This window comes from Copadichromis virginalis, linkage group LG3 (genome assembly GCF_057382275.1).
Source record: "Copadichromis virginalis isolate Kocher_CV1m ecotype Utaka linkage group LG3, C_Virginalis_male_GT1.1, whole genome shotgun sequence".
NCBI lineage: Eukaryota > Metazoa > Chordata > Actinopteri > Cichliformes > Cichlidae > Copadichromis > Copadichromis virginalis.
This window is the reverse complement of record NC_140620.1, coordinates 17,065,878-17,077,469: the sequence shown is the minus strand read 5'-3', so window position 1 is coordinate 17,077,469 and position 11,592 is coordinate 17,065,878. Positions and strand designations below refer to the sequence as shown.

Sequence of the window (11,592 nt, the reverse complement as noted above, 5' to 3'; positions counted from 1 at the left end):
AACCAGTCTCTGTTACTTCTGGGAACAGTTTCTGTCCTAATTTCCCTACCAAACTACCTGAGCCTTCAGCTCAATATCCAGGGACTCAAACCCAACATTCTCTGTTACTTCTGGGAACAGTTTCATATTTCTTCAACTTCATTAAATACTCTTAAGCAACTTTAACTGCATAACACACTGTGATTCTCATCAAAATCAAAACAGACACTCTACCAGTAATTTCAGTGAGTAGACTTTAATTTAGTCATATCCAATTTGGCACATTTTGGAAATCATTCAACAGGTAGTGCCTTACCTTTAGATAAGCCGGCTTTTGTCCACTCACATCAGACCACTGGCTCGTGCCTGTCCGTTCGACAACCTCGGACCGTCCAAACTTTTAAATTCCACCCCAATACCACAGGACGAGCCCCCAAGCTGTTAAGGTTCAAAATATTGGGGATGGAGACAAGAGAAAAACCACAATAACAACACTGGTCCGGCCGGGTTGAGTCAAACGATGATTTAATGATCACACACGTGGGAGATGGACACTGATGCAGACAGCCTCAAAATCTCAAAATGGTGGAGCATTGCTCAAACTTTTATAACCTCTGGTGCCTCCACCTTATCATAAAAAGCCTAAACATTCACATGCTCTCTCTCACACAGCGCCTAAGCTACGACCTTGGCTCCCTGTTTATCTGCTCCTGCTGAAATGGGGCAGAAAACTCCAGCACACTCTGTTCTCTTCTACTCAGACAAATTAGACAATAACCTTCTGCGAACAGTATTTCTTATAACTCAGCAGTATAATGCATCATAAAACAATATCATTCATTCACAACAAGTCAGCAATTTAATGTAATGCAAATCAGTTTAACTAATGCAATAGTTATCAGCTTCTTCTAATTCAGGAGAATAATGCAAACTAAAACTACATAATAATTCACAATCTTTAATTAGGGGTATAACATGGCATAAAATAATATCATAATTTTACAAGAGCAAAACCATGTAAATAAAATACTTCGATTAGATTTACCTATTGTTAGTCATCTTGAGTCTGTATTGCCTTTGGTTATTAGACTGAGAAGCCTATCCAAATAACGCTTTTTGCCATGGGGCGAGACAAGTGGCAAAGGTTTGCATGAACTTGGGAGCGAGGACATGAGATGTCCAAAGAATATCTCATAATGTTGTGGATTGCATCTAAGTGTATCATTGAAGTCAACTCTCCGTGGTCCTGATATTATATATTTGTGATATGCAAAAGGTAAACAAGAGCGTGGGGGGCACTGGTACAAATGTGCACTTTAAGTTGATGATAACTGTTTTAGCTGAACCCAGCAGTATTTTAAAGGTGAAAGAAATTCCCCTTTAAAGGAATGTGGTTTTATGAAAGAAACAACCAGGAAGACCTGGTGTTTTATTATTGATATACTTTGCAATAACTCTTTTTACAGTGGTTTTGTTTATTTTAATTCTGAAAAATGGTTTTCAGTTTGTTTTCTCCCAAACACCGAATGAGGGACATGTTTTGTGTAGGACACAGTTGTAATGATATTTTATAGTCCAGGGAGCACTTTTAAAGACCTTCTATGACTCTGTGCTGGTATCCGTCATTTTTTACAATGTTGTATGTTGGAGCAGCAGTTTATCAGCAGCTGAGAGAAAGAGGTTGGATAAACTCATCAGGAAGGCCAGCTCTGTTCTGGGATGCACCCTGGACCCAGTGCAGGTGGTGGGAGACAGAAGGACTCTGGCCAAAATAACATCTCTGATGGACAGAGTCTCCCAACCCATGCATGTAAATGTTGCTGAACTGCAGAGCTCCTTCAGTGACAGACTGCTGCATCTTCGAGGCATGAAGGAGCGTTTCTGCAGGTCCTTCCTCCCTGCAGCTGTCAGACTGTACAATCAGAACTGCTCCCAACAAACACAGATGTTTACATCTGCGCTGTAACTTGCACTATTTCATCAACCGATTCACACTATAACCAGGGTTTGTCTCTTATCTGTATTTTATTGTATTTCATTTTAATAACTATACAGTACTCTGTTTTTGGTAACCATTGTCCTTGATGTAAATATGTAAAAAATTGAATGTTTCTGTTCTGTGTCGTGTGTACTGTTTGTTTGTATATGTGTCTTTCTTGTTGCTGTGATGATTCTATTCTATTTATTAATTTAATTGGAACCAAAAGCAGAAACATTGGGCATTGAAAAACAAGCCACATTCAAATGATTTTCATCAGATGCATTTCTTGTTTATATTAGAAGTACAGCCTAATCAGAAAGTCCCTAAAACTCAGTTTCCACAGTCTGTTTCATCACCATCCTGACGACGTATTTACATAAAATTAATCTTTATTAAGTTAGATATAAAACAGTCATTGTATCAAGAATTGCACATATACAGCTTTGTCTTTTCTCTTTTCTACAACAAACCCAGGAAGTATAGGGCTTTGGAGTTGACGTCACGCCGCAGTGCATTGTGGGATCGCGGCGCCATGTCAGTAGGCCAGAAAGCAAAACAAGCGCACAGTGTTGGAGTGTTGGATTCGGGACTGCCAGAACCATGCTCAAAATCAGCGCAAAAGACAAAGGGCTGTATTGCGACCGATTGTGCCCAGACGCCAAGAGACGGTACTTTGGAAAAATTGCGTGCATCAGTAATGTGGACCCGTATGAAATAAGGAAGTGGAGTGGAAACCCAGAAGACCTACCGCCTTTGTCCTATCCCGATATCTTCGCATACCTTGTCTGTGGAGTCAGCGCATACACAGCGAACCAGTTTAAGAATTATAAATCCCTGGAGGCCCACATCCAATTCACGAACGGCTGGGTGCAAGATTTGTCCATCTTTAAGCCTCCACGCTGTGAGTACGTTGTCGTTAAGACAAAGGTAAGTTGCTTTGAACTTGATAACTTTCTAAACAACTTCCTTGTTAGTTTTTGATTTGCACGTACAGCCAACCCATGTATATTAGCCTCTGTTAATCACAGGCCTTTTATTAAAAGTAGTTTTTGTGTGTTTCAGGTACTGCACTCACAACGTCTGAATGAAACTGCATTACAGCCATGGGTCATTGTGAGCACCAATGGGAGGGTTGAGGCTGCTCACTGCACATGCATGGCCGGAGTTGCAGAGACCTGCACCCATGTTGCTGCTCTTTTGTTTAAAGTCGAGGCTACAGTGCGTATCAGAGGCACCAGAACTGTAACAGACGAGCCAGCATATTGGGTATTGCCCGGAAATATGACCAGGATACAGCCCGGGGTTGCACATAACATTGACTTCTCCTCAGCAGCTGCCCAAAAACGTGGTCTTGATGAAGTCATAAACACACCCTCTGCATCGATAGGCAAAAGGAGGCGATCGCAAAAAAGGCAGATTCCTATTGCAACGCTGGAGGATTTGTCACCATTACTGGATACGCTGCAGAAGCACAGCAAAGCAGTGACTTTGTGTGGAGTCGAAAACTATTACACCAACTACACTACACAGTCACCCACATTACCCCAATCACTGGCGTGTTTACACAACAGAGACGCTCAGTCCCTTGGCCTTCCTGATCTTCAGGTGCACTGTCTAAAGTTTCTTATGGCAGCAAGTGTTACAGAGGCGCAGGCAGAAGAGATTGAAGCACAGACTAGATCGCAGTACATGACCCCTGCATGGTTTCGCTGGCGTGCATGTAGAATCACAGCTTCGGCTATGCATGCTGTTTTGGCTACAAGTTTGAACACTCCAGCCCATAGTGTTGTGAATCGTGTGTGTTACCCAGAAAATACCTTTTCTACTGTGCAAACAAGGTGGGGTATCGAGCATGAAGAGGATGCAAGAAAGGCCTACAACAAGATAATGGCATCGCATCACCGCAATCTGCAGGTACGTTTATGTGGTTTCTGTGTGAACACCAATTTTCCGGAAGTAGGAGCATCTCCAGACGGACTGACAATATGTGACTGTTGTGGTAAGGGGTGCCTGGAGATAGTGTCCTTTTAAACAACGAACGGCCAGCATTAAGGAGGCTTTGGCTGCGCAGGACAAAGACATTTGCTTGGAGGTAGCTGCTAATGGTCTTCAGTTGAAGCAGGCGCACCCATACTACTGCCAGGTACAAACACAAATCTTTGTTACGGGCGCCAACCACCGTGACCTTGTTGTGTGGACACAGAGAGACATTGCTGTGATTCGCGTCTTCCCTGCCGTGGATTTCTGGAAACCGCGCTTAAAGCAAGCACAAGACTTCTTTCGTAAAGTGTGCCTTCCTGAACTTGTTGGGAAATACTTCTCGAAACAACGTGCTGCTCTAAATAGCCTGTAATGTTTCATGTTGTGGTTAAAGATTGATGACAGCTGTGTGGTGCGATGTAAATAGTTTGCATTTCATTTTTATGTGATTGTTGTGTACATGTGAATAGATCTATAATAAAGAAAAACAAACAAATATACACAGCAAAATCTCCAGAGTTAAATACAACACTGTTGAGTGTTAAATTAACACTTTTGACAGTGTTATATGTTTAAAAGTAACCTAGTCAGTTTTGAAGATTAACAAAGACTAACACTGAGCAGTGCTGATTTTCTAACACTGGAATATTTCTAACATTTTGAGTTATTTTCCAGTGTTAGAAAATCAGCACTGCTCAGTGTTAGCCATTGTTAAACTTCAAAACTGACTAGGTTACTTTTAAACATATAACACTGTCAAAAGTGTTAATTTAACACTCAACAGTGTTGTATTTAACACTCAGAGGTGTGGACCCATATAGACACTCTCCAGTGTTAATTTAACACTGGAGATTTTGCTGTGTACTATTCTTTTTTGTTTTGTTAAAACAACTTCACACAAAGTACAACTATTTACAATGTACTGTACATCCAAAGAGTGTCAAGTGTCATTTGGCCCTGGTTTGACAACAGCACTGGGGCACATATTAACAAAAACACAGCAAACCTTAACGATCTTATCAAGAAGTGTTGTGTCTTCAGTATCACATGATAAGAGTAATCGGATTGGCATTGTAGTGTGTAACATTTTGAACTTGTTGCACAAACTACCTATTACTCGAACCATAGCTGAAGCTGTATCCTTTGTCTGGCCTACTGTCACGGCGGCGGGGGGCGTGGCCCGCCTCCTGTGACATCACGCTCCAAAGCCCTATTGTTGATTGAAGTCCAACATCTCCCTCTAGTGGCCACATATAAACATGTGTGAGGATGGTGTGAATGTAAAATGTGAATCATAGTGTTCCAGTCAGTCATCAGTGTGTCTCTGCACAGCTGTAATTAAAATGTGTTCAGAGGGCCTCAGTGTCTGAATGGTTCCAGTTCAGCTCCATAACAGCAGCGTCCCTGGTTTGATTCCTGTGTTTCAGCTCATATCTGCCTCTCTCACTGAGGGGGGTGTAACTACATGGACATGGATTTGTTCATCAACCAAACTACAGATCACTGAGAGCAGAGGAGATTAGATGTTTTTCTTATGATCTTTTTGAATGGAGGAGTGTGTAGTAGACTGTATTCAAATAGTGGTTACTTTTATTTTGCTTATTATTCACAATACACAAACACAATAGATGCACTCATGTTATAGTCATTTTGTTTTTGTGGCAGTTTTGCGTAACATCAAAGTGTTTCAAAAAGGGACCTATTATTCTATCATTCATATATTTAAAGAAAGAGAAAAAACAGCCCCAGCTCTCTTTAAACCAATAGAAAGCTGGTGCTCAGAGGAAGAGGGCGGGCTTTACTTGGTGTCAGTGACAGAAATGAAAAAAAGCTCAAATGAGTGAGAAGGACGATGAAGGAAACATCTGTGCTGTGTCTGCTCTGTAAGTAGAATCTCTGTGTTTGTTTGAATTCTTGTACTTTGACTGTCTGCTCTCCTGATAACTGATGATGGAGGAGAAGACATGAAAAACAAATCAGGCTGAATTCAAGTTCAAACACCACGAGGACCAACTGCAGGTCTGAACTGACTCTTTATCTTTGCTCAGGAGTCGAGGAAACACAGCAGGCAGTGAAAAGATCAAATCATTCACTCAATATATCAACACAGCTGCACAGAGGACATTTGCAGCAACTGTGTGCTATCATGACAAAATGGACCAAAATTTCTGAGTGATGTTTTCATCCCCGTTTTGTAAATAATTAAGTCGTTTTAAAACAAAGGTGTGCCCAAGCCGGTAGCAAGGTGTAACTAATAAAATGGCTTTGTGATTGAATATTTAATAGTAAAGGTGGTACACAGATGCCATTGCTCATTTTGTCTTGCCAGTAAACTGGCCATAGGTGTGAATGCAAGACGTGTCTTTTTCTCTTTGAGTTAGCTTTGTCATGTATTTTTTAGAAACTTTATCCACTTTCTAAACTTTTGTTGTCGAAATCTTACTGAAACATGGGGGTTTGTCAGATGTTTGTGTAGATTTGTTCTTTATGTTCACCTCAAATCAACCTGAGTGTCATTTCTCTTTAGTTCTGATCTCACTGCTGAGCTGCACAACAAACCAAGGTCAGTAACCTTCTTCTGTCACAGTTTAAACCTGAGAAATGCTCACTGATATGACCTGATTGGGTTCATGGTTCACAATGGAGCTCACATATAAAATTGACGTAATTAAACAGCTCTCTGGAAAACGTTTAAAAGATCATCAGTTTTTCATTTTAACCCTCACAGCTCGTCTGACTGTGAGTCCCAGCAGCTCTCAGTTCTTTAAAGGAGACTTTGTGTCTCTGAGCTGTGAGGAGGACGACAGCTCTGCTGGATGGACTCTGAGGAGAAACACAAGCAAACAACAGAGGACTCAGTGTGGAGATGGGTGGGGGAAACCAGCTGGTTCTTCGTGTAACAACAATGTTTTCCCTCATGACAGTGGAGTTTACTGGTGTGAGTCCAGAGAGGGTCCCATCAGTAACATGGTTAAGCTGACAGTCACTGGTAAGCTGAGTGTGTGGAGTTAGTGTTGATGAAGCTGTGTGTAAATGGATGAAATGCTGTAGTTTGTCTCTGTGTTGAGGTGGATCAGTGATCCTGCAGGGTCCTGTCCTCCCTGTGATGGAGGGAGATGACGTCACTCTGCTCTGTAAAACAAAGACCACTCCCTCCAACCTCCCAGCTGCTTTCTATAAAGATGGCTCCCTCATCAGGAAGCAGCCTACAGGTCACATGACCATCCAGCATGTTTCCAGGTCTGATGAAGGCCTCTACAAGTGTGACATCAGCGCTCATGGAGAGTCTCCATCCAGCTGGATCACTGTCACAGGTGACACACTCACCTGTCTGTGTTTCTGCAGCTTTCAACATTCACAATGTGACGACAACTTAATGACTGTTTGTTTTATTTTAGGGGAACACACCACCACACCTCCACCTACATCCACACCTCAACCTACATCCACACCTCCTCAATCACTCTCTCCTCTTGTTCTCTCTGTGTTGTCATGTGTTGGATTAGTGTGTGTTGTGGTTCTACTGGTGTTACTGGTTCTGCTGGGGAGACGATGTGCTCACAGGAAACCTGAAGGTGAGACTCAGACTTCCTGATCTTTCATGTCTGAGTTTGTTTAGTAGAATAAAGTTCACATTCATATCACTGTAACACCTTTCTTAAATATTCATTTTGAATCATTTCAGCAGACCAAGAAAAAACTGGAGAAGATGACATCATCACTCATGTCATATATACCATTTTCAAAAAGTTAAACCATCAACAACAGCCAGTCAGAGAACCTTCATGGCAGTTTTAACTTCTTTTTTAAGAGATTTAGGCAAATGTTTTAAAATGACTGCATACAGATCAGCTCAGGCCTGTGACTAAGATGGCTGCTGAGTATGTGACTTGAATTTAGTATGAAGGCAGAATTAGATTTAGGTCCTGAGGACTTACTGACTTTAAGCATGTGAAGGATAATCAGAAGTGTAAAATTTTTTGTAAAAGTGAAAAAAAAAAGATTTTCCTGATCTGATACCATCCAAATCTGAAATCATAATATTGATTTTATATCGTTCTTATGTGTCTTCACTTTGTTTCAAAGCTGTCTAACTCTGTACTTACTGAGTGTTGTTCACTGTGAGCTGGACTGTGTGTTTGTGGTCTGTGGTTAACTGAAGCTAACAGCTCTGCAGTCGTCCAGCATCCTGTTTCTGATAGAAAGAAACACTTCAGCTGCAGGTGTTTCAACACAGAGCTGCTCATTTTAAACACAGGAAGGATCATGTAGATTTGGAAAAGCATTTCTCTACACTGAACCTTTTACATTTGATTCACTCTTTTTCCTCTATTTTATATTTCGTCAGCATTTAAAATCCCATTTATATCAGTATCTGTACCATAATTCTGACTCTCACTTCTACAGTTTTAATATTTTGATAGTGAATGACATGCTGACCAGATTTCAGTTATGATTTTAGTTTGACTGTAGTCTAAAAGGTCTTCTCACTGCAGTGAGTCCTGGCTTGGCTAATGACAGTGGTCGTGTAGTGGAAACATGTTTGCTTTGCTCTGTGGTTAAATGTGTGAGTCTACATTAAAAGAAGATAGCAGCTTTGTGGTTGTCCACCCTCCTTTTTCACAGAAGCACCCACTCAGCTTATTGTGGTCACTCGGATTCTCAGCAATGGTGTTAAAAAGAGAAAAAATAAACAAATTAATTTTGTACAAATGTGCTGATTTTGTAAAGAATTGTCCATTAAACTTCCCAGGGGACTCAGGACTGTGATGACTCTTAATTTGAAATCCTGCCTCGAGTGCCCCTTCTTCAAAAGGATGCTCACCATCCTTTGGTTCCAGCCAGAGAGGAGCTGTTTGACTTCCTTTTACTTGTCAATGGAGGAGTCATCTCCCTTGTTCCCAGACTCAGCTTTCACTACAGGAATTATGTGATTTTGATTGGGAATAACAACAGGTGAAGGGGCCATCACCTCAAAGATGGAGTCCTATCAAGCATCGCAGGCACGTGGACCTCTGGAGGACAATGATTGTTTAAAAGAAAATACTAAAACAAGTCAGTTGGAGAAAGGAGTAAGCAATAAATGATTGTCTTTTTAATGTCATTTACTGCAAACAATGAACAGATTGTTTCAGCTCTTCTTGTTCCAGGTTTGAATTTTTGGAAGAGAAGTAATTGCATGTTGTTGGTTCTTTACATTACAATATAAAGTACTTTGAGTCAATTGTGCTATATCAATAAAATTTAATTTAATTATAATGTGATTAGGTCAGTTTTTGAGTATTTTTCTCAAATTCTGAACAAAAGAAACAAAATTTAAAAGATGTCATGTTTCAATTAATTTCAATTTTTGTGTGGGTGTGACATATGGCTGAAAATATTATATAATAAGATTAGACAACATAAATTGAAAGACTTTTCTTAATCTTTTTAGTGTTCCCGAGATCAGGATGAGCTGCAAAATGTTGCAGAGGAAATGGGTGTCTGAAATAGTTTCAGTTCACAGGGTTGTGCAGCACCCTCTGGTGGATAAACATCTGGGGTTTAATATTTTGTCCCCCAACCACACAGATCAATTATAAGCTGTTTTCTTCGACATATCTTATATTTCTTGAGTGAAATTCTCCAGAGGTGATTCATAAACAGCTGATTACTGATTTCACACCAACCATATTGGCTGTGTGCATGAGAAAATACAGCAGCTTCCTGATGAACAACTTTTCATTGTAAAGGTATAGTTGCTTGATAAGCTGTCCTTACCGGAGGCCTGAGGCCTTAGAAACTGCCAGGTAAATACTCACAGGTCTTACCCACACTATATCCATGTGTGAGGCTATGACTTAGTGCTAGTGATGGGACGTTCTGTATCGAGGCTTCGAAGCTTGTGTCGAGTAATGGAGGGGGCGTTTCCGCGATGCGTGTATCGAGGCTTGCTTCATTTATGGGAGGAGCTGAAAATGATGACGTCCGAAGCCTCGCTGCCCGGCTGTACCACATGACTGGTTCATGAAGCGGTTTGAACTTTGCCGCGAGATATGACAGCGATATAAACCCCTCAGACTTCATTCAAAATGTGGGTGTTTGATGGAGAGTTGCAGTTAGTGAGAGTTTGGAGACCGTTTGGAGGTTTATGAGAGTGAGGAGAGAAAGTCAGGAGAGAATGGAGCCAGCTAAGAAGAGGAGGATGTCCTCCCCTGTGTGAGAACATTTTGATCTTATTCCTCCCAACAAGGTATGTAAATTTCTACAGAAGATGTATTTTCATGATACTGATGGTGCAATACAATTTGTGTTAAGCTGTCTTGACTTTTGTACAAGGTGAAGTGTTTGCTATGTGCCAGGGAGCTGGGATATAACAACAACACCTCATCCATGCTTAGGCACTACAGAGCTTTGCATGAGAATAAGGGGAACACCGATTGTGGAGCAAGACCAGGTGAGCCATCAAATGCAATGATAATATAGCATGCAGTAATGTTACTAAATAATATAACAATATTATACAACTGTAATAAGTTACATGTGTGATATTTATATTTGTGCTTTTTCTTTATTGTCTTTCCTCAGGAGAACAATCTCAAATAGATGAAGACCTGGTTAGCATGGTGATTGAGGACTCACAGCCATTTAGCATTGTGGAGGACAAAGGATTCAAAAGATTTGTTAAATCATTAAATCCTAGCTATGTTCTCCCCACTAAAGGTCATAAAAGCGGTGAAAATTTAGTTTTTACTGAATAAAATATGGGCAGGACTGACGCCTCAGTGTGTAGCTGTCCATACCTCAACGTTACAAAAGCACAACCACTGTCCACACCCCAACCACACCTCACCTCACAGTAAATGATCATTTCCATTTCAAGCATTTCCAAATAATCATTTTCCATACTGCCAGTATAAATATACACAGTATACTGCCATCACTACAATATAGATGTTTTACACACTTCTTTTGTTGTTGACATTTACAGGCTGTGTGCAAAAGGCCACACTCTTCAAATTCATGCCAACTAATATTTTTACGTCCAGTAGGTGTCCTACTAGAGCAAATGAAGCTTCAAGAAGCTTTGCGCTGGGGTGAACCAATTGGATGAAAAGCTTCAGTGCTTCATGAAGCTTCATCTGCCCATCACTACTTAGTGCCCTTCACTCCAAATCTGGAAATCCCAGAAATGTACAAGATCAATAAGAAGTCAAAAGGAATTAGATTGGAATGTGGAAAACAACACTAGAGGCCAACTTCAAGCACAAGAGAGTCCAAATCACCATGAATTGTGAAATTTACAGAAGAGATGTCCCCACTGCTGTTTTAACAAGACTGTGGGCGGGGTGTAGTTTGCAGCTCAGCTACAGGGGAGGGGTGGAGCAGTGGGGTAACGGTGTGGTGTCAGGGGAGGCTGACCCACACAGCTGTTCTCCATCACCTGGTCATGCCTTTGCTATTTCAGTAGAATGCCAGGACCTTACGAGAGAGCATTGTGTGCTGCGCAGTATGAGTCGGCTGAAAAGCTGCCCAAGCAAATAACCGAAGAGACTGTAAATAAAACACTCACTAACCTGCAACACCGTGGCTGTCACTCACTTTATAGACTGGCTAAAGGATATGGAGCAAACGTTAGCCAGCTCTCACATAGATGACATCAATCACTGATT

General features: G+C 41.0%; 1 protein-coding gene across 1 annotated transcript; it reads left to right on the top strand.

Moving 5' to 3' along the window:
- The first annotated feature begins 5,719 nt into the window (after positions 1 to 5,719).
- LOC146713103 (Fc receptor-like protein 5) lies at positions 5,720 to 7,535 on the top strand. Its single transcript, XM_085452365.1, has 5 exons — positions 5,720 to 5,823; positions 6,468 to 6,503; positions 6,669 to 6,929; positions 7,009 to 7,254; positions 7,339 to 7,535. The coding sequence occupies exons 1-5, from the start codon at positions 5,793 to 5,795 to the stop codon at positions 7,533 to 7,535; spliced, it is 771 nt and encodes a 256-aa protein (XP_085308491.1). The 5' UTR covers positions 5,720 to 5,792.
- Positions 7,536 to 11,592: the final 4,057 nt, after the last annotated feature.

Bases quoted from the DNA above. Each gene is read 5' to 3' on its own strand.
- LOC146713103 (XM_085452365.1), top strand. From the start codon at position 5,793: ATGAAGGAAACATCTGTGCTGTGTCTGCTCT. The intron at 6,504-6,668 runs GTCAGTAACCTT...TAACCCTCACAG, and splicing joins GAGCTGCACAACAAACCAAG to CTCGTCTGACTGTGAGTCCC. The intron at 6,930-7,008 runs GTAAGCTGAGTG...CTCTGTGTTGAG, and splicing joins GGTTAAGCTGACAGTCACTG to GTGGATCAGTGATCCTGCAG.